General features: G+C 47.7%; 1 protein-coding gene across 9 annotated transcripts in view; it reads right to left on the reverse strand.

Annotated features, from left to right (window-relative positions):
- Window positions 1-26533, reverse strand: part of akt3a (v-akt murine thymoma viral oncogene homolog 3a) — a 522194-nt gene that overhangs the window by 305047 nt on the left and 190614 nt on the right. For 7 of the 9 annotated variants that reach the window (XM_038815257.1, XM_038815325.1, XM_038815286.1 and 4 more), the window contains one exon: window positions 12324-12449. The exons of 1 other annotated variant lie outside the window; for it this stretch is intronic. In XM_038815257.1, coding sequence (XP_038671185.1) covers window positions 12324-12449 — 126 coding nt within the window. Of the gene's footprint in view, window positions 1-12323; window positions 12450-22139; window positions 22250-26533 lie in introns of all 9 variants that reach the window. One more of the 9 variants, XM_038815294.1, reaches the window with a different exon arrangement.

Consider the following 26533-nt stretch of genomic DNA (forward strand, 5'->3'; position numbering starts at 1 on the left):
GCATCCCATAAGTGTATGAATCAAGTAGACAACATGCAGGCTTGGCTGATAGCAGCAAGTGACATTTGCTTGGTGCACGTGCCAGACAATGACCACCTTCAACACATAAAAGGTTAAACCCCTCCCTTGACATTTAATGGCATCACCATTGTCAATTTCCCATCAACATCCCGTGTCACCATCCAGGACAAAACAACCTACTTAATCAGTGCCCCACCCATTCCCTTTAACATTCACTCTCTCCACCACTGGTACAATAGTGTTGTATGGCTACAACATGCACTGCAGAACCATGCCATTGCTCTTCAACAGCACTTTTCAAATATTTATATATAAACTTGTTATTTGGGACTTCCGGTGGCGGATATGAAGGAGTAAGTCGCACATTTGGTGGCTCCCGCTCGGGTTGGACTTTTGGACCTTTTCCCCCGATTTTCTACCGGACTTGAATTGTAAAACTGATGACAGAGGCAATTGTGCACTGAATTCCCACATCAGTGCATGGAGAGAAGGACTAGGAGTGCTCGTAAAGGCAGAAACAGAAAGAGAAGGCTTGAGGTGAAGCTGCAGCTGGAGACAGCATGGCAGAGGACCGGACCTCTGGTTTGTCAACCCAGCGGTCTATGGAGCAGCTGATGCAAGTTATTCAGGAAGGCTTTGCTAAGCAGAAATGGGACTGCTTGGACCCGATAAAAGAGTCAATTGAGCGACTGGAGTTTAGATGGGATGCCCAAAATCGGGCGATCCAGAAGGTAGAGAAGGCGCTGGCTGAGCAGGAGGAACATCAAACTGCGGTGGAGTTGGAGGTGGGGATGCTGAGACACCAGCAGAAGAAGCTCCTGGAGAAGGTGGAGGGCCTAGAGAATAGGTCCTGCCGGCAGAACTTGAGAATTGTTGGGCTCCCGGAGGGGTCCGAAGGAATGGACGCTGGGGCATACATCGCAGACATGTTTGAGAAGCTGCTGGTGTATGAGGCATTCTCCCGGCCCTTGGAGGTGGACACGGCTCTCAGAGCACTCGCAAGGAAGCCACGAATTCCCACAGAATTGCCCGACAGAAAACCACCAAGATCTAAACAAGTACACCTCCACCCCCCAACAGTGCAAATGAAAACCTCAACTCACTCAGCTATACCGCTGGTCCCAACCAGGCTGATCACCTGGAATGTTCAAGGGTTAAATGGGCCGGTCAATAGGGCACGCGTATTCGCGCATCTTAGGGGAGTGAAGGCGGACGTGGTATTGTTGCAGGAGACGCACCATAGAGTAACTGACCAGATTTGGTTGAGGAAAGGCTGGGTCAGTCAAGTCTTTCACCCGGGACTGGATTCAAAGACTAGAGGGGTCGCGATCCTGATCAATAAGTGGGTGGTGTTTGAGGAGGGTAGAATAGTCTTGGATGTGGGAGGTTGGTACATTATGGTCAGTGGGAAACTGGAGAGGGTGCAGGTGGTATGAGTAAATGTGTATGCGCAAAATCGGGATGATGTGGAGTTTATAAAGAGGATGCTGGGGAAGGTATCGGACCTGGATTCACACAGGTTGGTCATGGGAGGGGACTTCAACACAGTTATTGACCCTGGCTTGAACCGGTCAAGCTCGAAAACAGGCAGGGTGCCAGCAATGGCAAAGGAACTAAAAGGGTTCATGGAGCAGATGGGTGGGGGGGGGGGGGGATCCATGGAGATTTGGGCAACCGAGGGTGAAGGAGTTCTCTTTCTACTCTCACGTGCATCAAGTGTACGCCCGGATTGATTTCCTTATTTTAAGCAGGGCCTTACTGGCAGGGGTGGTGGACACTGGGTACTCGGCGATCACAGTCTCAGACCATGCCCCGCACTGGGTTGACCTGCAGGTTAGTAAAGACAGCAACCAGCGCCCTCACTGGGGGTTAGATGTGGGACTTTTGGCTGACAAAGGGGTGTGCGAGCGGCTGAGGAAATGTATTCAGAACTACCTGCAGGTAAACGACACGGGGAAATTTTTGCAGCGGTGGTCTGGGAAGCACTGAAGGCGGTGGTCAGAGGGGAGCTGATCTTGAAACGGGCCCATAGGGAGAAGGTGGACAGGGCAGAGATGGACCGACTGGTAAAGGAGATACTACAGATCAATAGGAGGCATGCGGAGACACCAGATGCAGGATTTTAAGGAAACGGCGGAGGCGACAGGCGGAGTTCGGCTTAACCACAGGGAGGGCGGCGGAGCAGCTGAGAAAAGCAAGGGGGGGGGGCGATCTACGAGTATGGAGAGAAGGCCAGCAGAATGCTTGCACAGTAGCTTAGAAAGAGGGAGGCAGCCAGGGCGATGGTGAAAGTAAATGACGGAGATGGGAACCTGGTTAGAGATTCAGCAGGGGTGAATAAGGCGTTTAGGGATTTCTACAGTAGGCTGTACAGGTCAGAACCCTCTATGGGGCCGGAAGGGATGAGGCACTTCTTGGAGAGGCTGAATTTTCCAAAGGTGGGCGGGGAGCTGGTAGAACGGCCGGGGGCCCCGATCGGGTTGGAAGAGATAGTGGAGGGTCTGAAGGCCTTGCAGTCGGGTAAAGCCCCGGGACCGGACGGGTACACAGTGGAGTTTTATAAAAGGTTCTCTGGGATATTGGGGCTGGTGTTGATGAGGATGTTCAATGAGCCAAGGGAAAGAGGGGTGCTGGCCCTGGTGATGTCACAGGCCACAATTTCGCTGATTTTGAAGTGGGACAAGAATCCAGAGCTGTGTGGGTCCAACAGGCCGATATCCCTGTTGAATGTGGATGCCAAATTGCTGGCCTAAATGTTGTCCTCCAGGATTGAAGATTGTGTTCCGGACGTTATTGGGGAGGACCAGACGGGGTTTGTTAAGGGTAGGCAGTTGGTGGCCAATATAAGAAGGTTGTTAAACGTGATCATGATGCCCCCAGAAGGTAGAGAGGTGGAGGTAGTGATCGCAATGGATGCAGAAAAGGCTTTTGATCGGGTAGAATAGGATTATCTGTGGGAGGTGCTGGGACTGTTCAGATTTGGGAAGGGCTTTATTGGCTGGGTCAGGCTCCTGTGGCAAGTGTACGGACGAATAGGACAACATCAGACTATTTTAGACTGGACCAGGGGACGAGACATGGATGCCCCCTCTCCCCACTGTTGTTCGCGCTAGCTATAGAGCCGTTGGCAATTGCTCGGAGAGCCTCAAGGGGCTGGTCCGGGGGATGAGGGGGTGGGGGGGCACAGAGTCTCGCTCTATGAAGGCGACCTGCTTCTGTATGTATCAGACCCAATAGAGGGGATGGAAGAAATCATGAGGATTCTCGGGGAATTTGGCCGGTTTTTGGGGTATAAGCTAAATATGGGGAAAAGTGAGACGTTTGCAGTTCAGGCGAGGGGACAGGAGAGGCGATGAGGGGCGCTGCTGTTTAGATTAGCAGGGGGAAGCTTTAGGTACCTAGGCATTAAAGTGGCGCGGGAATGGGACCGGCTGCATAAATTAAATCTGGCCCGAATAGTGGATCAAATGAAGGACGATTTTCGGAGTTGGGACGTGCTTCCGTTGTCACTGGCTGGGAGGGTGCAGACAGTGAAGGTGACGGTCCTCCCGAGATTCCTGTTTGTGTTTCAATGTCTCCCCATCTTTATTCTGTGGTCCTTTTTTAAACAGGTCAGCAATGTGATCACTGGCTTCGTTTGGGCACGCAAGACCCTGCAAGTAAGGAAGGTAATGCTTGAGCGGAGTTGGGGAGAGGGTGGATTGGCACTGCCAAATTTTAATAACTATTATGGGCGGCGAATAGAGCCATGATCAGGAAGTGGGTGGTGCGGGAGGGGTCGGTATGGGAACGTATGGAGGTGACTTCATGCAAGGGCACCAGTCTGGGGGCGTTGGTAACTGCGCCTCTGCCGTTCCCGCCAGGAGGGAAATCCACCAGCCCCATGGTGATGGCGGCAGCCTGGAGTGTCTGGGAGCAATGGAGGAGACATGTGGGAGCAGAGGGAGCATTGGTCTGGTCCCCAATCTGTAATAATCACCGGTTTGCCCCAGGAAGTATGGATGGGGGGTTCCGGATATGGCGGAGAGCAGGGATTGAGGGGATAGAACATAGAACAGTACAGCACAGAACAGGCCCTTCGGCCCTCAATGTTGTGCCGAGCCATGATCACCCTACTCAAACCCACGTATCCACCCTATACCCGCAACCCAACAACCCCCCCTTAACCTTACTTTTATTAGGACACTACGGGCAATTTAGCATGGCCAATCCACCTAACCCGCACATCTTTGGACTGTGGGAGGAAACCGGAGCACCCGGAGGAAACCCACGCACACAGGGGGAGGACGTGCAGACTCCACACAGACAGTGACCCAGCCGGGAATCGAACCTGGGACCCTGGAGCTGTGAAGCATTTATGCTAACCACCATGCTACCCTGCTGCCCCTTAATGGGGGATATGTTTATAGAGGGGAGCTTTCTGAGTATGAGGGTGCTGGAGGAGAAGTTTGGGTTGGCGAGGGGTAACAAATTCAGGTATCTGCAGGTGCGGGACTTCCTATGTAAACAGGTGTCAATCTTCCCGCTCCTACCGCTAAGGGGAATTCAGGACAGGGTAGTTTCCAGAGGGTGGTTAGGAGAAGGGAGCGTCTCTGACATTTACAAGGAACTTATGGGGTCAGAGGAGAAGCAGACCGAGGAGCTGGACGGAGAGATAGAGGATGGTCCATGGGCGGACGCGTTGAGTCGAGTCAACGCGTCCACAACATGTGTCAGGCTCAGCCTGATGCAATTCAAGGTCGTTCATCGGGCTCACATGACAGTGGCCCTGATGGGCAGATTCTTTGGGGTGGAAGACAGGTGCGCAAAATGTGCGGGAGAACCAGCGAACCATGTCCACATGTTCTGGGCATGTCCGAAGCAGAGGGGATTTTGGCAGGGGTATGCAGATGTCATGTCCACCGTGTTAAAAACAAGGGTGGCACTGAGTCCAGAGGTGGCGATTGTCAGGGTGCCAGAAGGTCCGGGAATCCAGGAGAAAGAGGCAGACGTTCTGGCCTTTGTTTCCCTGATAGCCGACGGATGCTATTAGCTTGGAGGGACTCAAAGCCCCCGAAGTCAGAGACCTGGCTATTGGACATGGCTAGCTTTCTCGGTTTGGAGAAAATCAAGTTCGCCTTGAGAGGGTCACCGTTTGGGTTCGCCCGGAAGTGGCAACCGTTCGTCGACTTCTTCGCGGAACATTAATCGGCAGCAGAAGGGGGGGGGTTTAGTTTAGCTTAGAGTAGGGGGTTAATAAAGGTGGGACCTATAAGGGAGGGAGATGGCTTTTGCACTATGTTTACAGCTTCATGTACTTTGTTTATTTTATTGTTGCTGTAATTCCAAAATTACCTCAATAAAATGTTTATTAAAAAAAAAATTTGTACTTTCTACCATCTAAAAGGACAATGGCAGCAAATGCATGGGGATACCACCACCTCGAAGTCACACCATCTTGACTTTGGCATGCACTGCTCTTCCTTAATCATCCAGAAACTCCCCAACTTCACTGTGTAATCCTTCACCATATATACTGCAGCAGTTTGCCACCATCTTTTCAAATGCAATTAGCGATGAATAATAATTACTGGCCTTGCTTGCAATACCTACATCCATTGAACTAATATTTTAAAATTGCACATTCCAAGATAATAAAGGTACAAAAAAGCTGAGTATCCTCAGCAAGTGCACATCTCATATTCCCTGATTATACAGTAAGAGACAATATAGGGATTTGAAATATGACCAACACAAAGATAGAATTTTGAGGACACCAGAGGTGGCTCAAGGATATTGGAGATGGTATTTCTGGAGGTATTTCTACAGCTAGGAAGGTAAGAAAGGAACCAAGTGAGAACACAACCAAGAAGGATCCAGGACAAGACACTCGGGAGGATCATAGTATAGCTGGTCTTGTCAAATTCTAGAGAGATTAATAAGAGTCTTAATAGCACCATAATCATAGTCACCTGGACTATTATTAGTGACTTATTCAGCAGGAAGAAAAACAAAACAAGCTTGAATATGGAGATATTTAGTTATGGCATGTTTTAGTACCTTGGACAGAAAGTTGAAGATGTGGTGGCAGTTGAAGAGCTCAGAGGGGGCATGGGTAGCTTCTTTATAAATATGTATAAAAAAGCACTCGAATACGGTTGGAAGAAACTGTACCTGAGAATGGAAGTACTGCGCCATTAAGCAATAGCTTAATGAGCAGAGTCAAGGAGGCCAAATGAGTACAAGATGGAGTTTGACATGAAATTAGATTTGTTATAGCCGGGATACAGATAAAGAGAAATCAAAGAATGTTGTGACATTTGAACATGCGCAGGCATTGCACCAACCTACAGATATGTGAAGTGAAAGAAACATCTCAGGATTGTAAATTTTGTGGACTTCCGGTTGCAGCTATGCGGACCTAGGCCGCACGTTCGGCAGCTCCCGCCAGGAACGAACTTTTGGGCTCTTTTAAGGGCCCCCAGCGGTACTTGCTCGACAGTTCCAGACATGGGACGGTGTCTGCAGCGGATCCTCAGTGGTCTATGGTCTTGACCAGGAGTGGGGCAAGCAAAATAGCGGTGGCAGCGCCTAAGAAAAAGCAGGGGAAGAGAATCAAGATGGCGGCCGGCGGAGGCCTCGAGGAATGGAGCAGTGGGCGCAGGTGCAGCAGGAGACTCTCCAGCGATGTTTTCAGGAGCTTAAATTGGAGCTGCTAGACTCGCTGAAGGCGAATGCAGACAAGCTGCTGGCGAAACAGACAGCCCAGGGGGTGGAGATCCGGGAGCTCCGACAACAAGCCAACAAAAGAGAGGATGAGGATGAGGCCGCGGCCCTCGCGGTAAAGGTGGAGAAGCATGAGGCACTCCATAAGAAGTGGCAGGAGTGGTTCGAGGAGATGGAGAACCGGTCGAGGCGGAATAATTTGCGGGTCCTGGGCCTCACGGAGGGGCTGGAGGGGTCAGACCTGGGTGCCTATGTGGTCGTCTTGCTGAACTCGCTGATGGGAGCTGGGTCCTTCCAGGGGCCCCTGGAGCTGGAGGGGGCCCACAGAATACTGGCCAGGAGGCCCAAACCGAATGAGCCGCCACGGGCGGGGCTGGTGCGGTTCCACCGGTTCGCTGACCGAGAGTGCGTGCTTAGGTGGGCCAAGAAGGAGCGGGCAGCAAGTGGGAGAACACGGTAGTGCGGATCTACCAGGACTGGAGTGTGGAGGTGGCTAAGCGGAGGGCCGGGTACAACCAGACGAAGGCGGTGCTCCACAGAAAGAGTGTGAAGTTTGGCATACTACAGCCGGCGCGTCTGTGGGTCACTTTCAAGGACCGGCACTTTTATTTTGAGTCCCCGGAGGAGGCGTGGGCCTTTGTGCAGGCTGAGAGGTCTGACTGAGGGTCGGGGGTTTGTAAATAACTGTGTTAACTTTTGGTGGGAAGGGTCTCTGTTTTATGCTGTTTTAAGCTGGTTGTGTGTTGGTTCTTGGGCGGGTGGGGTGCTGTCTTTTTTGCGTGGGCGGGGTCGGGCAGAGGGAAAGCGCGGGCTTTTCTTCGGTTTCCCACGCTGAGGGTGGGTGGGGGCGGGGTCGGAGCTGAGAAGCGCGGGCTTTTTTCCCCGCGGGAGGGGGAGGAGGAGGGTCTGCTGATGGGTCTGGGGGAGGAAGAGTAGTCCCACGTTGGGGGGGGGTCGGAGGTGTGGCGGTAGTCGCCAGGGTCAGCAGAAGTTAGCTGGCTCACGGGAGTGCTACGGAGGGAGTAACGCGGCTGGAGGGGTCCTAGCCTTGGGGGGGGGGGCCCTAGCCTGGAGGATGGGAGGGGTAACCGGGTTGCTGCTGAAATGGCCAGGAAGGAGCTGGAGTATGCAGGGGGGGGGGGTTTGCCGCCGTGGGGAACAGGCTGAACGGAGGGCGCTGACCTGGGGCGGGCAGGGGACGGGTTATGGCTAGTCGGCAGGGGAGGGGGGGGCAGGGAGCCCTCTGATCCGGCTGATAACTTGGAATGCGAGGGGGCTTAATGGGCCGGTCAAACGGGCCCGGGTGTTTACGCACCCGAAGGGGCTGAAGGCGGACATGGCTATGCTCCAGGAGACGCACCCGAAGGTGGCGGACCAGGTTAGACTGAGGAAGGGCTGGGTAGGCCAGGTGTTTCATTCGGGGCTGGATGCAAAAACATCGGGGGGGTGGCGACTCTGGTGGGAAAAAGGGTGTCGTTTGAGGCGTCAAAGGTGGTGGCTGACAGTGGAGGGAGGCATGTGATGGTGAGCGGCAAGTTGCAAAGGGAGCAGGTGGTGCTGGTGAATGTCTATGCCCCAAATTGGGACGATGCGGGTTTTATGCGGCGCATGCTGGGCCGCATTCCGGATCTAGAAGGGGGGGGGGGACTTTAACACAGTGCTCGTCCCCCATTGGATCGATCCATGTCCAGGACGGGTAGGAGGCCCGCGGCGGCTGAGGTGTTGAGGGAGTTTATGGACCAGATGGGAGGGGTGGATCCGTGGAGGTTCGCGAGGCCAAGGGCCAGGGAGTATTCATTTTTTTTCCCACGTGCATAAAGCCTATTCCCGGATCGAATTTTTTTGTCCTGAGCAGGGGGCTGATTTAGAGGGTGAAGGATGCCGAGTATTCGGCCATAGTCATTTTGGACCATGCCCCGCACTGGGTAGACCTTGAGCTGGGGGAGGAGAGGGACCAGCGCCCGCTCTGGCGCCTGGAGGTGGGACTGCTGGCAGATGAGAAGGTGGGCGGGCAGGTTCGGGGGTGTATCAAGAGGTACTTAGAGGCCAACGATAATGGGGAGATCCGGGTGGGGACGGTTTGGGAGGCATTGAAGGCGGTGATTAGAGTGGAGTTGATTCCATCCGAGCCATAGGGAGAGGGGAGAGCAAAGAGAGAGGGAGAGGTTGGTGGGGGAGATGGCGAGGGTGGGCAGGAGATACGCGGAGGCTCCGGTGGAGGGACTGTTGGGGGAGCGACGTAACCTCCAGGCCAAGTTCGATTTGCTGACCATCGGAAAGGCGGAAGCTCAGTGGGAGGAAGGCACAGGGAGCGGTGTACAAATTTGGGGAGAAGGCGAGTAGGATGCTGGCGCATCAGCTACGTAAACAAGACGCGGCCAGGGAGATTGGTGGAGTGACGGATAGGGGAGGCAATGTGGTGCGAAGGGGGGTGGGCATTAATGGGGTCTTCAGGGACCTTTATGGGGAACTGTATCTGTCCGAGCCCCCGGTGGTGGTTGGGGGGGGGGGGGGATTTTGGATAGGCTGAGATTTCCGAAGGTGGAGGATGGACAGGTGGAGGGGCTGGGGGCGCCGATTGAGCTGGAGGAGCTGGTCAAAGGGATAGGCAGCATGCAGTCGGGGAAGGAGCCGGGGCCGGATGGGTTTCCAGTCGAATTTTACAAAATGTATGCAGACCTGTTGGGCCCCCTGTTGGTTAGGACCTTTAATGAGGCAAGGGAGGGGGGGGGCTTTGCCCCCGACCATGTCACGGGCGCTGATTTCCTTGATCCTTAAACAGGACAACGACCCCCTACAGTGTGGATCATATAGGCCGATCTCGTTGTTAAATGTGGACGCCAAGCTGTTGGCAAAGATCTTGGCCACAAGGATAGAGGACTGTGTGCCGGGGGTCATTCATGAGGACCAGACAGGGTTTGTGAAGGGAAGGCAGCTGAACACCAATATACGTAGGCTTCTGAATGTTATAATGATGCCGGCGGAGAAGGCCGTTGATAGGGTTGAGTGGGGGTACTTGTGGGAGGTGCTGGAAAGGTTTGGGTTCGGGGAGGGGTTTGTCAGTTGGGTGAGGCTGTTATATGAGGCCCCGATGGCAAGCGTAGCCACGAATAGGAGGAGATCGGAGTACTTTCGGTTGTACCGGGGGATGAGGCAGGGGTGTCCCCCGTCCCCTTTGCTCTTTGCGTTGGCAATTGAGCACCTGGCCATGGCGTTGAGGGAGTCGAGGAATTGGAGGGGTCTGGTGCGGGGTGGGGAGGAGCACCGAGTGTCATTATATGCAGATGACTTGTTGCTTTATGTGGCGGACCCAGTGGGGGAATGCCGGAGGTGATGCAGATCCTTAGGGAATTTGGGGGCTTTTCTGGGTACAAGCTCAACCTGGGTAAGAACAAGAACATAAGAACTAGGAGCAGGAGTAGGCCAAGAGTGAGCTGTTAGTCGTGCACCCGGGGGATCAGGGGGGAGTGGATTGGTAGGCTCCCGCTGAAAAGGGCGAGGAGGAGCTTTCGATACCTGGGAGTCCAGCTGGCTAGGAGCTGGGGGGCCCTTCGCAAGCTTAACCTCACTAGTCTGGTGGAGCAAATGGAGGAGGAGTTCAAAAGATGGGACATGTTGCCGCTGTCGCTGGCGGGCAGGGTGCAGTCCGTCAAGATGACGGTGCTCCCAAGATTTTTGTTCCTGTTCCAGTGCCTCCCGATCCTTATCCCAAAGGCCTTTTTCAGGAGGGTCAATAGGAGTATTACGGGATTTGTATGGGCGCATGGGACTCCGAGGGTGAGAAGGGTGTTTTTGGAGCGGGGCAGGGATGGGGGGGGCTGGCATTGCCCAACCTCTGTGGGTACTACTGGGCTGCCAAAGCAGCGATAGTGCGTAAGTGGGTAATGGACAGGGCAGGGGCAGCATGGAAGAGGATGGAGATGGCGTCCTGCGTGGACATGAGCCTGGAGGTGCTGGTAACGGCGCCGTTGCCGCTCCCTCAAACGAGGTATACCACAAGCCCGGTGGTGGGGCTACCCTCAAAATTTGGGGGCAACAGAGACGGCATAGGGGGGAGGTGGGGGGCTCAATGGAGTACCCGATATGGGGGAACCACCGGTTTGTTCCAGGGAGCATCAATGGCTGGTTTCTGGGCTGGCACAGGGTAGGTATTAGGAGGTTGAGGGACCTGTTTGTGGATGGGAGGTTCGCGAGCCTGGGTGAGTTAGAGGGGAAGTTTGGGCTCCCCCCGGGGAACATGTTTAGGTACATGCAGGTTAGGGCATTTGCTGGGCGGCAGGTGGAGGGGTTCCCTCTGCTGCCCCACATGGGGTACGGGACAGGATGCTCTTGGGGGTGTGGGTTGGAGGGGGGAGGATTTTGCACGTGTACCACATCATGCAGGAGGTGGATGAGGCCTCGGTCGAGGAGCTGAATGGTAAATGGGAGGAGGAGCTGGGTGAGGAGATTGAGGAGGGGACGTGGGCGGATGCCCTGGAAAGAGTGAATTCCTCCTCTTCCTGTGCGAGGCCTGGTCGCATACAGTTCAAGGTGCTGCACAGGGCCCACATGACTGGGACGAGGATGAGTACGTTTTTCGGGGGCGAAGACAGGTGTGCTAGGTGCTCAGGGAGCCCAGCGAACCACGCCCATATGTTCTGGGCATGCCCAGCGCTGGGGGAGCTTTGGAAGGGGGTAGCAAGGACGGTGTCGAGGGTGGTAGGATCCAGGGTCAAGCCAGGCTGGGGACTCGCAATTTTTGGGGTTGCAGTGGAGCCGGGAGTGCAGGAGGCGAAAGAGGCTGGTGTTCTGGCCTTTGCGTCCCTCGTAGCCCGGCAGAGGATCTTGCTTCAATGGAAGGACGTGAGGCCCCCAAGCGTGGAGGCCTGGATCAATGATATGGCGGGGTTCATCAAATTGGAGAAGGTGAAATTTGCCCTGAGGGGATCAGTTCAAGGGTTCTTTAGGCGGTGGCAGCCTTTCCTGGACTTCCTAGCAGAACAGTAGGGAAATAGGCCGGCAGCAGCAGCAACCCGGGGGGGGGGGGGGGGGGGGGGGGGTTTGTTTCGGGGGAAGGGAGAAATGTGTATATGTGTTTATTGAATATGCCGGGTGTTTATCTATTTCTCCTTTTTGTAGTTACTGGGGGGGGGTTGGTTTTGGGGGTTAGTGTGTTTTTCTTTTTGTTGTTGTTAATATTGTTTTCTTGTTGTTATTTTCTGTTTTTGATATGTTTTTGAAAATCTCAATAAAAATTTTAAAAAGAAAAAAAGGATTGTAAATTTTGCTCATATCACTGTGGAAGAAACTGATCGCCTCACTTAATGTTAAAAAATCAATTATATTGTCAACTGGAGAGCACTACACATTCCTTCTATAAAAACAAATATGTTTTCCCTCTAGACTTTCTTTTTCCTTTAACATGTGTTGGTGCACAAAGGATAATAGTAGAATGCTATATCCAGTAAAAGCACCTCCAGCAATTTGAATAGTAAACCTATTAATTCAGGATATCTTAATTAAAGGATATCTTAAAATGCAAGAGTGCATGTATTTGACAGTCAAAATCACATTGAAATAACATCTGGAAAACTAAATATGATTGTGAAAATACCTACTTGCCACGGAGAAGTTATTTAAAGGGTATGGTAGATCTGCATCTTGAGGCTTCTCCTTATATCCTATGAATGATCCATCTGTCTTCAATAGAAAGTATCTTGGTCTCCAGTTTTTGATATATTCCCCTACCAGGAAAGAAAAGTAAAAGATGCTGAACAACATTTCTGAAAAAAAATACTCAAAATTAGATTAAATCTTCTGCCCAATTTCAGAAATCAACATTTTAAAGTACATACTAAACTACAAATATTAGTGAAAATGGTTCAAGCTGAGCTAGCTCATTAAAAAGAAAATGATTAGTACAGAAGGAGGCCAATTGGCGCATTGATTCCCTCCCAACCGAAAAAGAGCTATTAGCCTAATCCCACTTTCCAGCTCTTCGTCTGTAGCCTTGTAGGCCACAACATTTCCAAGTGCATATCCAAGTCCTTTATAAATGTTGAGGTTTTCTGCCTCTATCGCCCTTTCTAGGCTACGGGTTCCAGAATCACCACCTTCCGGGTGAAAAAAAATCACTTCAATTCTCCTCCAATTTATTATTTTAAATCTATCTCTCTGGATATGACCTTTCAAAAGGAAATAGACTCTATCTAAGCCCCTCATATTTTTGCTAAAAATTGACATCAATTTCAACAATGCAGACTTTACAACACATATTCCAACCAATATAAAGAGGTAACTGTTTTTGGTTTCCATATTTTAAAGAAATAAATACGGTAGTACTGATGACAGCTCAATTCCCAATATGTTCTAAATTAGCTGATCTCAACCAGTGGAAGCCTCACAAAGTTGTATGGATTTGTGGAAATGGAACCAAATAACACTACCCCAAAAAGGATACCCCTACTGAAAAGCACTTTGCAGATGAAGATAGATCCGGGCTTGGTGGTTGTGTCCCCCTCCTCCCACTACATACTTGCTTTCTAGCACTCTAAATTCATATATGAACAGTAAAGATAACTATAATCAAGTCGAAAAAATTGGAAGATAATGGATAGTTCAAGTTCCATCAGTTTGCGTTTATAAATAGGTTCGTTAGAAAGCAATCGAATTCAAAAACAGAAAACTTTACATCAGAAATAAAAACAAAGTGTTAGAAAACTTCAGCAGCTCTAGCAGCATCTGTGGAGAGGGAAACAGAGTTAACATTTGGAGTACAGCAAGTCTCTTCCAGCACTTTCCATTTTTTTTTTAAGATCTCCAACATCCGCAGTCTTTCGTTTTTATTTAAATTCTACATCAGTGTTGTCAACCAGACTATGGCAGCATCCTTTTAGTCACATGCATCAGCTTTGGTGGAAAATGCCTCAACACAATATGTATTCTAACAAACATCTCTATCAATCGGTGCAAAATTTGTCTCCCTGTTTGGAGTGAAATTATCTGACACAGCACAGCTTTGTGTAGTTTGAGTTTTCTTCAATATTTGACAGCAATTTTATTCAGTGATTGCTCAGATTGTTGACTCTTGCAACCAGATGCACCAGATCCACTCCAGCTCTCTATCCAGAACAGTTGGATGTTGTTTGCCCTTTGCCATGCCATATCTTTTTTTTTTTTAAATATTTTTATTCTCCTCCTTTTTCACATTTTCTCCCAAATTTACACCCATCAACAATAAACAATAATCAGCAACAAATATGTCAATTCCCTTTTCAATAACAACGATCCCATCCTCCCACCAAACCCCAAACATTAGCCTGCATGTTTACATAAACAAATGACAAAAAGGAATCAGGAATCACCCATAGTCACCCTTAATACACCCATCCCCCCCAACTAATGTTCGATGTTATTCAGTTCTTGAAAGTGCATAATGAATAATGCCCATGAATTGTAGAACCTCCCCGTCCTTCCCCTCAGTTCAAACTTAACCTTCTCAAGAGTTAAGAATTCCAACAGGTTCCCCCGCCTCGCCAGGGCACAGGGTGAAGAGGCTGCTCTCCATCCCAACAGGATCCGCCTTCGGACGATCAACAAGGCGAAGGCTACGATATCTGCCTCTGCACCCGTTTCCAACCCTGGCTGGTCCGACACCCCGAATATGGCCTCCCGGGAACCCGGGTCCAGTTTCACGTGCACTACCTTGGAAATTACCCTAAAAACCTCCTTCCAGTAATCCTCTAGCTTTGGACAGGACCAAAACATATGAACGTGATTAGCGTCCCCCCACCCGGCAACGCTCACACACATCTTCTACTCCTTCAAAGAATCGGCTCATCTTCGCCCTCGTGAGGTGTGCTCTGTATACCACCTTCAGCTACATCAGCCCCAAACTCACGCACGAGGTGGAGGCATTCACTCTCCAGGGCACCTCACACCAGAACCCCTCCACATAACCTCTCCCAACTCTTCCTCCCAATTTGCTTCGATCCCTTCCAGTGGTGCCTTCTCCTCTTCCAAAATAGCTCCGTAAACCGCTGACACTATCCCCTTCTCCAGTCCCCCTGTCGTCAGCACCTCCTCCAGCAATGTGGAGGCCGGTTCCACCGGGAAGCTCTGTATCTCCTTTCTGGCAAAATCTCGAACCTGCATGTATCTAAACATTTCCCCCTGCCCCAGCCCATACTTTGCTACCAGCTCCTTCAGTCCTGCAAACTGACCCTTAAGAAACAAATCTTTTAGGGTCTTAATTCTCTTCTCCCATTTCTGAAAATTTCCATCCCATCTCCCTAAGTTTTTAGTGTGTTTTAAGAAAGTTCAATACAAGTTCTTGGGCAGAATAAATCTCAATGTACTGACATATATCAAATGGCATATTGCGTACAATACTTGGAATATTGTGCACAATTCTGGTCGTTACACTACCAGAAGGGTGTGGAGGCTTTGGAGAGGTTGCAGATGAGGTTTAACCAGGATGTTGCCTGGTCTGGAGGGTGTCAGCGATGTCGAGAGGCTGAATAGACTCAGACTGTTTTCATTAGAAAGATGGAGGTTTCTCCCCATGTCTGCATGGGCTTCACCCTCACAACCCAAAGATGTGCTGGTTAGGTGGATTGGCCATGCTAAATTGCCCCTTAATTGGAAAAGAAAGATAATTGGCAACTCTAAATTTATATTAAATTAAAGAAAGACGATTGAGGGGTGACCTGATAGAGGGGCATGGATAGAATTGATGGTCGGGCACTCTTTCCCAGGGTGGAAAGGTCAGTCACCAGGGGGTATAGATTCAAGGTCTGTGGGGCAAAGTTTAGAGGAGATGTGCGAGGCAGGTTTTTTTTTTTACACACAAGAGTGTGCGAGTGCCTGGAACACGTTGCCGGGGAGGTTGTGGAAGCAGATACATTAACGGTGTTCAAAAGACATCTTGTCAAACACATGGATAGGATGGGTATAGAAGGATACGCACAAGGAAGTGTTAAGGGTTTTGGCAAAGGTTGGTATCATGACCGGTCCAGGATTCGAGAGCCAAAGGGCCTGTTCCTGTGCTATATTGTTCTTTGTTCCTTGTATCAAAAGGTAGGGTGCTCTCTGAGGGTTGGTGTAGAATCAACGGGCCGAATGGTCTCCTTCTGCACTGTAGGGATTCTTTGATGGTAAACTGACAGGTATACCGTGCAACTATTGTGGCACTGTAAAACTGAATCAGGTCATAACATCAGCTGCAGGAATAAATAGGAGAGTTATCATATAGGAGTTCTAATTGAAATAGGAGCTGACGTACCAAATTTAATACAAATAGATACTGGGCAAAGAAGTGCAACTTGCAAATTTAAGTATTTCATTGCATCAACGTTGACATTTCATTAAACTGTTCTTAGTTGAAGTTTTACTGGACTGTTAATATATTTTAATTCATACTACTTGCATTTCCTTCAAAAGGGTCATTTTGAAAAATGCATTTTTTTTTTAATTTTAGAGTACCCAAACATTTTTTTTCCAATTAAGGGGCAATTTAGCGTGGCCAATCCACCTACCCTGCACATCTTTAGGTTGTGGGGGGGGGGGGGAAACCCATGCAAACACGGGGAGAATGTGCAAACTCCACACAGACAGTGACCCAGAGCCAGGATCGAACCTGGGACCTCGATGCCGTGAGGCAGCAGGGCTAACCCACATGCTCCACCGTGCTGCCCTGAAAAATGCATTTCTAAACATTACAGCCTGACCGTGTAATGGGCGGCACAGTAGCTGGCACTGTTGCTTCACAGCGCCAGGGTCCCAGGTTCAATTCCCGGCTTGGGTCGCTGCCTCTGTAGAATCTGCACATTCTCCGTGTCTGTGGGGGTTTCCTCCGGGTGCTCTGGTTTCCTCCCACAAGTCCCGAAAGACATGCTGTTAGGTGAATTAGACATTCTGAATTCTCCCTCAATATGCCCGAATAGGCACCGGAGTGTGGCGACTAGGGGATTTTCACAGTAACTTCACTGCAGTGTTAATGTAAGCCTACTTGTGACAAAAATAAAAGTTATTATTAATTCAGCGATAAAGCTATGCTGCTTGCCGCTCACCTTGAAGAAAGCTGCAATCACAGTTTTGTGATTTCCCCATTCGCCATTTCAATTAGAATCTGGTGCCAAGTCAGGGGATCTCCAGGTACTTAATAATGACAATGTTATCAAACAGGAAAAACAACCAATTACATTTGCTCAAAGATACCAAACCAGAAGCAAAACAGTTCATTTTTCCTTTTTGATTAGAATTTTACAGAGGAAAATAAATGATTGGGATGTACACATGAGCTTAGGATAGTTTACATCTCAAATCTTTTTAAAATATGCAATTTTATAAAACGAAAAATCATGGACTGACAAATTTCCTTTCTTTCACAAGGTATGGGTATCGCAAGCTAGCATTTGTTGCTCATCCCTAATACCTGCAAAAAGATGGTGGTGAGCTGCCTCTTGAATCTGCAGTCCTATAAAATTAGCTGTTCAGTGTTACACCCAGGACTAGTGTGTGGTCAATTCCAGCCCCACAGACCCCAGAGTCCCAACACAAGTGAATTAGCCAATAGCTCGTATAAAAATTTCCGAAATCTTTGGCCCTTGGCTGTCCAATAATTTACAGTCACCAGATTTGTAAGTTGAAACGCAATTACTGTTTATTTAAAACAGAAACAAAGATTAAATATGCAGCAATTATAATGGAATAACGGGAAGCTCAACTACTACCCCACCTTTAACTGTCCCACCCTCTACCCACACACACACACACACACACACACACACACAAGACAGACAAATACAAAGGGGTAGAAAGGGGTACAAATATAAAGGATCAAGGTAAAAAGGCAGAGTCCTTGCTTTCAATTTTGGTTTTTAGCAGGCGGCTTTCCTCTCAGCATGCTGATTAATCAAAGCCACTGGTGTATCGTCTTCTTACAGAAACATTCATTCAATACTCAGACAGTAAGACTTTGTCAGGAGAGACATTTTAGCCGATATTAAATTGGGTGTTCAACTCAAAGGTCCACCTTTGAGTCTACTTCACTCTTAAGACTGTTATCTCTCATCAAACCCAGCTTCCATCCAAGTTTTAATCTCAATCCTTTGCAGTTTCAATAAAATGACATCCAGCTTTACTGGGAGAGGGAAGAGTTCTTACACTGGATTTTGGGAGCGATTTCCTATCAGAGAGAGAGAAAAACAGAGCTGCCTGTTTCAGCTTCAGAACCAAAAGCGAAGTTGGAAATTTGTTTTTTTGTATAGGTACTTGTTTACGTTTTACTTTTTAATCCCGGGACAGGTAGTAGTGTTTTCTTTTTTCTGAGCTCTGGGTGGGGGCCGCTCCACTAGCATTAAAGTAAGCTAGCTAACCGGAGTGAGGTTTGTTTTGGGGGGGGGGGGGGGGGGGGGGAGAAAGAGAAGGAGTTTCAGCTCGTTAAAACAGTTTTGCTGGGGTTAATGACCTTGGCATCTTTGTTTTATTGGTGTTGGTTCATTCACGTGTGATCGATATGTACATTTGGAAGGGGTGTTCGGGGGTGGGGGGTGAGATGCAACAGAGAGGGTTAGTTCGTTGACGGTGATTACAGACTTTTCTTGCTGCATTTAGCAGTGGCTTTTACAACTAAGAGATGAAGAATGTTAGTTTCTTTCCCAGGTCCACAAGGCTTATTGTAGGGTTGCCTTTTTTCTGATGGGTAGGTCTCTCTTACGTGAGGTATGGCAGAGTACTCGGGTATGATTATTTCGGACCAGGTCCATATTTGGTGAGCTTGGTTCTGGAGTTGGGCCCCGCTCAGCGCCCACCGTGGAGGTTGTTTGCAGCACTGTTAGCGGATAAAGGGGACTTGTCCAACCTTCTCTGGTTGGAGAAGATTAAATTTGAGTTGAGGGGGTCAGTAGAGGGTTTCAAGACGCAGTGGTGGTTGTTCATGACAATGTTTGAGGAATTGTTCGTCGTGGATGGGAGGTAGGAGGGGATAAAAAGGGGGAAAATTGTACAAACGGAGTTTGTGGAATATGTATTTTATGTTGCTGTTTTTTTACACGTTTGGAATAAAGTAGATTTTTTTTTAAACTGAAATGTTTTCTGCTTTTGCTTTCGATAGGGTCTAATTGCTAGACTCTACCCCCTAAGTCTTGGGCTTGCCAATCAGCAGAAATAGTTTCCCTTCATAGCTTGAAACCTATGGTTAAATCTTCCCTTAACTTCCAAATTCCAGGAAATACAACCTTTGCTTAATCAAGTCTCTTTTTATTTATTAATTCATGGGATGCGACCTTCGCTGGCTATGTCAACATGTCTTCCCGTCCCTAAATGCCATTGAGAAGGTGGTGGTGAGTTGCCTTGAACCACTGCAGTCCACATATTGTATGAACACCCACTATGCTGTTAGGAGGGGAATTCTGGGATTTTTAACCAGCAGTGAAGGAACAGTGACATAGTTCCTTGTCAGGATGATGTGTGGCTTGCATGGTTAAGTACAGGTGGTGATATTCTCATGCATCTGCTGCCCTTGTTTTAGGTGGAGGTTATGGGTTAGGATGGGGTTGTTGAAGGAGCCTTGCTAAGTTGTAGTGCATCATGTAGATGGTACACAACATCAGTGTGTCAGTGGAGGAGGGTTTGGATGTTTGTGGATAGGGTGCCAATCAAGCGAGCTGCTTTGTCCTGGATGGTGTCAGCTCCTTGAGTATTGTTGGAGCTGCACTCAGCCAAGCAAGTAGACTTCCATCACACTCCTGGCTTGTACCTTATAGATCGTGTACAGGCCTTGGGGAGTCAGGAGGAGAGTTAGCTGCCGCAGAATTTCCAGCCTCTGACATGCTCTTGCAGCCACAGTATTTATACAGATGGTCAATAGTAACCACCCCCCAGGATTTTGATGGTTAGGGATTAGGTATTCAGCGATGAATTAAGTGATGGCTAGATTCACTCTTACTGAAGATGATCATTGCCTGGCTCTTGTGTTACTCTCCACTAATTCGCCCAAGCCTGAATGTTGTCCAGGTCTTGCTGTATATGAACACTGATTGATTCAGTATCTGAGGAGTCATGAATAGTGAACATTCTGCAATTATCAGTGATATCAGCGAACATCCCCACTTCTGACCTTAAGATGGAGAGTTGTTGTTTGAAGCAGCAGCTGAAGATGGTTGGGCCGAAGGCACTAGCTTGGAGGAACTCCTGCAGCAATACGCCTAGACTGAGAAAACCGACCTCCAACCATCTTCCTTTGAGCTAGATATGACTTCAATCAATGGAGCTTTCCCCGATTCCCACCGACTTGTTCTATTATAAGGTTCCTTGGTGCCATGCTTGGTCAAATGCTGCCTTGATATCACTTTCAACTCACCTCTGGAGTTCAGCTCTTTTGTCCATGTTTGAACCAAGGCTGTAATAAGGGCAGGAGCTGAGTGGCCCTGGTAGGACCCAAATTGAGTGTCAGTGAGCAGGTTATTACTATGTTAGTTACACTTGATAGCACTGTAAACAACACTATCCACTCCTCTGCTGATGACAGCGCAGAGTACTCTGCTGATGACAGGGTAGAGTGATGAAGCGATAATGGGCTAGATTTGATTTATCCTGCTTTTTGTGGAGTGAACAACTTTCCCACATTGCCAGAGAGATGCCAGTGTTGTAGCTGTACTAAAATAGTTTGGCGGGGCACATCTAATTCTGGAACACAAATCTTCAGTACTATTGCTGGAAAGTGGTCTGGGCCCATAACCATTGCAGTATATAGGGTCTTTAGCCATGTCTTGATATTACATGGAGTGAATGGAATTTGCTGAAGACTGGCATCTGTGATGCTGGGGACCTCAGGATGAGGATGAGTTGGAACCTCCACCCAGCACTTCTGGGTGCAAATGCTTCAGTCTTGGCTTTTGCACGGATGCGTTAGACTCCACTATCATTGAGGATGGGGATTTTTGTGGATCCTCCCCTCATAACTGGATGCAGCAGGATCTGATCAGATGGTTGTGGAATCGTTCAACCCTGTCCATTACATGCTGCTTGGCATGCAAGTACGGTAGCACAGTTGTTTCACAGCTTCAGGGTCCCAGGTTAGTTTCCTGGATTGGGTCACTGTCTGTGCGGAGTTTGCACGTTCTCCCAGTGTCTATGTGGGTTTCCTCCGGGTGCTCCGGTTTCCTCCCGCAGTCCAAAGATGTACAGGTTAGGTGGATTGGCCATGCTAAATTGGCTTTAGGTTAGATGGGGTTGCTCGATTACGAGGATAGGGTGGAGGTGTGGGCTTAAGTAGGGTGCTCTTTTCAAGAGTGAGTGCAGACTCGATGGGTCAAACGGTCTCTTTCTGCATTGTAAATTCTATGATACTCCTGTATTATAGATTCATCACGTTAATGGCTTATGTTTAGGTAAGACTGGTACTGCTCCTGGCATGCCCTACTGCACTCACCATTGAAGGGCTGATGCCCTTGATTGATAGTAATGGTAGAATAGGGGATATGCCGAGCCATGAGGTTACAGATTGTGGTATATAATTATGCTGCTGTTGATGGCCCACGGCACCTCATGGATGCCCAGTTTGGAGATGCTAGATCTGTTTGAAGTCTATCCCATATAGCACGGTGGTAATGCCACATAACATGATGGAGGGTATCCTCAATGTGAAGGCAGAACATCGTCTGCACAAGGACTGTGCAGTGGTCACCTTTGCCACTACTATCATGGCTAGATACATTTGTGACAGGTAGATCGGTGAGGACGTGAACAAGTAGGTTTTTCCCTTACCATATGTCGAAGACCCAGTCTAGAAGCTATGTCCTTTAAAGCTCGGTCAGTGGTGATGCTACCAAGCCACAGCTGGTGATAGACATTGAAGTCCCCCGCCCAGAGTATATTCTGTGCCCATACAATCCTCAGTGTAATCTGGATCTGCATTAAAGTGCTCTAAGTTACAGGGCTGTGGATCAAGTGTAGGAAGGTGGGATTAGAAAGGACACCTGGCTGTCCCCGAGCTGGCATGGACAATCTCAATGGGCAATACAATTATCATAAGGAAACTTCATTAAGTAATCTGAAAAAGTAATCCATTGGTTCTCAAGAACTTTGGGATATCCTGAAGATATAAAAGGCACATATAAACACAACTTCTTTCATCCTTAAATCTGCGAAAGCCTCATATCTGTTCACTATAAAAAGTACTGTTTAGTTTCAACTGGGATGAGCGTAACATGAATAGCCACATCATTCCACCCCTTTTGATTATTTTTTTCAACAACTTAAACGTACCCAGACACGAATACGAATATGGTTACATGTGGAAATTTCTCCTAAATACATTGGCTACCAAAACGTTTTCTAGTAAATGGGATCCAGTCAAAAGATCCTCAAATTAAAAATGCTCTTCAAAAACTAATCTGTGTAAAAGCTGAGTGGGTGGAATGGTCCCTCACCTTTTCAAGCCTCAAGCTTGTAACAATGGATGGTCCACTGGTTACTGCCGGGCACAGGAATCTATCATCTTGTCTCCAGAGACCTGACTGCTCTTCTTTATACTCCAGTCCTATAGAAACAGAGTAACTTTTATATATCCGTCTTGCGCATCCCAAAACCGTTGAACTTCAAATAAGCATTAGAACTATTCATATCATCAACATGGGTAGGGACTTTTGATGCAATTACAAGACTACCGTGCAATGTCAAATGAGGGAAATCAAAGATTATCATAACACCATACTTAAGTCCATTTGGAACACAGTTGATTGAGGATAAATAGGAAGGAAATCCTCATTAATTCAGCTGCAAGCCCAAGATTCTCCCGCTACAAGCGCACACATGAAATTGGTCATGGAATGGAGGGCAGCATGTGCATTGCAATTTTCTCCAAGCCACAAGTGAAAATCTGGAGAAAGTAACAATGGACAAGATGCCATCTTCTACCCCAGCAACAGAACATCACTTTTGTCTTCAGCTCAGTACTGACTGCAAAGTAGTTTTTTTTACTTCGAGACAGGCGAATGAGTCTTGTGTTATGGGCCAGGCTTTAGAAACTCGAAAGTATATTATGGAGTTCACCTAACCTCTAACGTTTTGTTGAATTTGGCTAGGATGAGTACAAGAGCCTTCTCTTCAGCTGTGATTCAGCAGTCTTCCCAGACACTTTTAATCAAAATAATCGTTATTTTAAGAACATTTATATAAACACACAGGAAGAATTTGTATCAATTACAAACATAAAGATACCCCATGTTGCACGTTTTACTATGGGCGTAAAACGCGTTTATTGGAGTGTATTAACACGCCTCCGAGTTCGACGTGTGCTTAACACTACTAGGCTCTGTTCTATGTAATTATTTAGCTCTGGAGTCGCCAGTTGCCGTATAGGCAACGTCACAAGTATTCCAAGGTCAAGTTCAAAGTAATAAAGACGATACACCGATTAGTAAAGTTCAAACGATCAATATTTATTATACAGTTATAATAAATACTCATGCACACACTAAGAGACTAAGCTATAACTAAACTTAAGCAAACAGAATACTTATCTAACAGGAACAGGCAAGGTCAGAGAACGAGGCCTTCGTCCTGGTCTGGCACTGCAGCCTTCAGCAAGCGTTCTGGTACTTGGGAGTCTAGTGGGCTTGGATCGCGTAGCGAGCGTTGAACTTATGGTTTCGGCGGCTGGTGCTCAACGGCTGGAGTCAGGATGCAAGATGTCAGTCAGAGCCGGAGCACGGGTTTAACAGACCGGGGCTCTGTGGGGGATTTGCTTTTATACCCCTCTCTCATGTCCTTGCCCCCTTCTAGGCGGGCTCTACCTTTCGGTACCGATTGGAACGTTTCCAAACGGCTACCTTCGAAATCCTCCAATGCGGGGCTTTCCTCGATGTTGGGGGGGGTGGTTTCGATATTTGTTACTCTGGTGCCATCCTGTCTACTCCACCAATTAACTGCTACATTGAGATGGAAATGTTGCCATTGTTTGTGTCTGGATCTGGGCTGCCTCATCAGGATGTTAAGCGCTTTGCCATTAACACCTTTGCTTGGAGATCTGCACCTGGCCAGAAAACTGGTTTGCTGTTTGCAAAATGCTAATTAGTTGAGAGCAGGCTGTCTGTTCTTACTAAACAGGCTTTCCCTGCTGCCTTCCATTTTAGTTTGGCTCAGTGTCCATTTTGCGTGGCCAGCATGGCTACACCCCACAGCGACAATAATCTATATATAACACTTAATGAATTCCCCCTTAACCTTTCCAATAAAAAAAATCACATAAACCAAAAACTCCTTTTCAAGGGCGTGGCCCAGCATTCCGCATTCTCACTTGAATAAGACTGGCTTTCCCCATGATTCTGACCCCGTCTCACCAGCAGGTTCAAACGCTTCCGAAAAGCAAACTATATCTTTTAAGTTACCAAAACAGCAGATAGCTATAATTAATGTTTTTTTTTAAATTTAGAGTACCCAATTCATTTTTTCCAATTAAGGGGCAGTTTAGCATGGCCAATCCACCTAGCCTGCACATCTTTTGGGTTGTGGGGGTGAAACCCACGCAAACACGGGGAGAATGTGCAAACTCCACACGGACAGTGACCCAGAGCGAGGATTGAACCTGGGACCTCGGCGCCGTGAGGCAGCAGGGCTAACCCACTGCGCCATTAATGGGTTTTTACTGGAACAGCATTTTAAATGAAAACTTTTGTTCTCTGTCGGAGTCCACAGCTGCCAAAACTGAAAACGAAAGCGAAACCAAAACACCTCACACAGCCACAGCCCAGCTCCACCTACACAATGACATCACTGAAGCCATGTGGTAAGACAAAAACGTTTCTTAAAGGGATACTCACATGACATCTCCCCCCCCCCCCCAAGAAAAAAATTAAACCATCAACTTCAAAGATGGTTTCATTTTTCACTTGCCCATACCCAACACTCGACAATAAACATAAATTTCAAAACATTAGAACAGACAAATGTTGATAATATTAGTCAATTTTAGTTCTGTTTTCCACCATCGAACCTGCTTCTCTTCATCACATTCGTGACAAAGCTTCGGCTATCACGTTTTCTCGTCCTGCCACATGTACAGGTTTTAAATCAAATGGCTGTAATAATAAGCTCCATCCAAACAGTCTGGCATTTTTATTCCTGAATTTTTCCAAAAAAGTCAATGGATTAGGATCAGTATACATAATTGTTTCAGACGAATTGCTGGTAGCATAAATGTGAAAATGTTGCAAAGCCAGCATCAAGCTCAAAGTCTCCTTTTCAATTGTTGAATATTTCCTCTGGTGATCATTACATTTTTTGGAAAACTACCCAATAGGCCACTCTATTCCATTGTTGTCTTCTTGCAAGAGCACGGCACCTACGCCCACATCACTCGCATTAATAGCCACCTTGAATTGTTTTGTGTAATTTGGGGTGACCAACACAGAAGCAGTGGTTAACACAGCCCTCAGGCCGTCAAATGCCTATTGACACTCTGCCATCCACTGAAATTTGCTACGCTTCGTCAACTGGTCCGTCAGTGGAGCAACCACGCTACTAAGATTTGGGACAAATTTACGGTACAAACCACTCATGCCACTAAATCTCATTATTTCCCTTCATGTCGAGGGTGTTGGAAACTCTCCAATAACTTTTGCTTTCACATCCCGTGGGACCATTTGTCCATGTCCAATTGTATGGCCAAGGAAAGTGACTTGGGCTTTTACAAATTCACTTTTGGCTAGGTTTACCACCAAACCCACCTCCTGAAGTTGATCGAATATCTCCATCAGATGCTTTAAATGTTCTTTCCATTTCTGGCTAAAATTTACCAGATCGTCGATGTATACCGCACAATTGGGCAATATGAAATTACTTTGTTAGTTGACCGTTGAAATGTGGCTGGGGCGTTTTTCACACCAAATGCCATAACTCTGAATTCATATATACCATTTGGAATCACAAAAGCCAAAATCTCCTTCACTCTTTCGGATAAAAGGTGCCTGTCAGTAATCTTAAGTAAATCCAGTTTGGAGAAAAAGCAGATTGTCCCACCTTCTCAATACAGTCCTCCAACCGTGGGATAGGATAATAGTCTGTTCTTGTAACTGCATTGACCTTTTTATAGTCCACACAAAATCGTTGGGTACCATCCGGTTTTGGTATCATCATTCTGGGTGAGCTCCATTGGCTGCAACCCACTTCAATTATGTCATTTTTAAGCATAATCAATTTATTTTTGATCCTGTGCTAATTTTAGAGGGTTAAGTCTATATGGATGTTGTTTAAGTGGAACAGCATTTCCCACATCTACATCATGTATAACCATTTTAATACTTCCCAACTTATTTCCACAAACTTGCCCATGTGATATTAATAACTCTTTCATGTCAGTTTGTTTTTCCTCTGGAAGGTAATTCAATGATTTATCCCAAATTTTAAGAACATCCTCGCTATCCAATTTAATTTGAGGAATGTCAAATTCAGAGTCATCTGGATTTAGTTCTTCACTGAGTTAGAATCACTAAAACCTCCTCCTTTTGCTCTCCTTCCCTTTCAAAATACCTTTTAAGTATATTCACATTGTTGCTCTTTATGCTCTCCCTAATTTGCTGTGTTTTAATTATGCTAGCTCAAGAGTCGCCAGGTATCCTTTCGATACCGTCACAAGGTTCAAAACTAAATACTGATCAAAGACTCGATACACCAGTTAGTAAGTTTGAAATCAATGCACATTTATTTACACACAGTCAATTATACGCATGCACAAACTCTACTCACTAGACTACAACTACTACTAAAAGCCTATACTTAGCTTCGGGTGCCCACTCAGTCAGAGAAACAATGGTCGTTGCCCGGT

The sequence above is a fragment of the Scyliorhinus canicula genome, chromosome 1 (genome assembly GCF_902713615.1).
Source record: "Scyliorhinus canicula chromosome 1, sScyCan1.1, whole genome shotgun sequence".
Taxonomy (NCBI): Eukaryota; Metazoa; Chordata; class Chondrichthyes; order Carcharhiniformes; family Scyliorhinidae; genus Scyliorhinus; species Scyliorhinus canicula.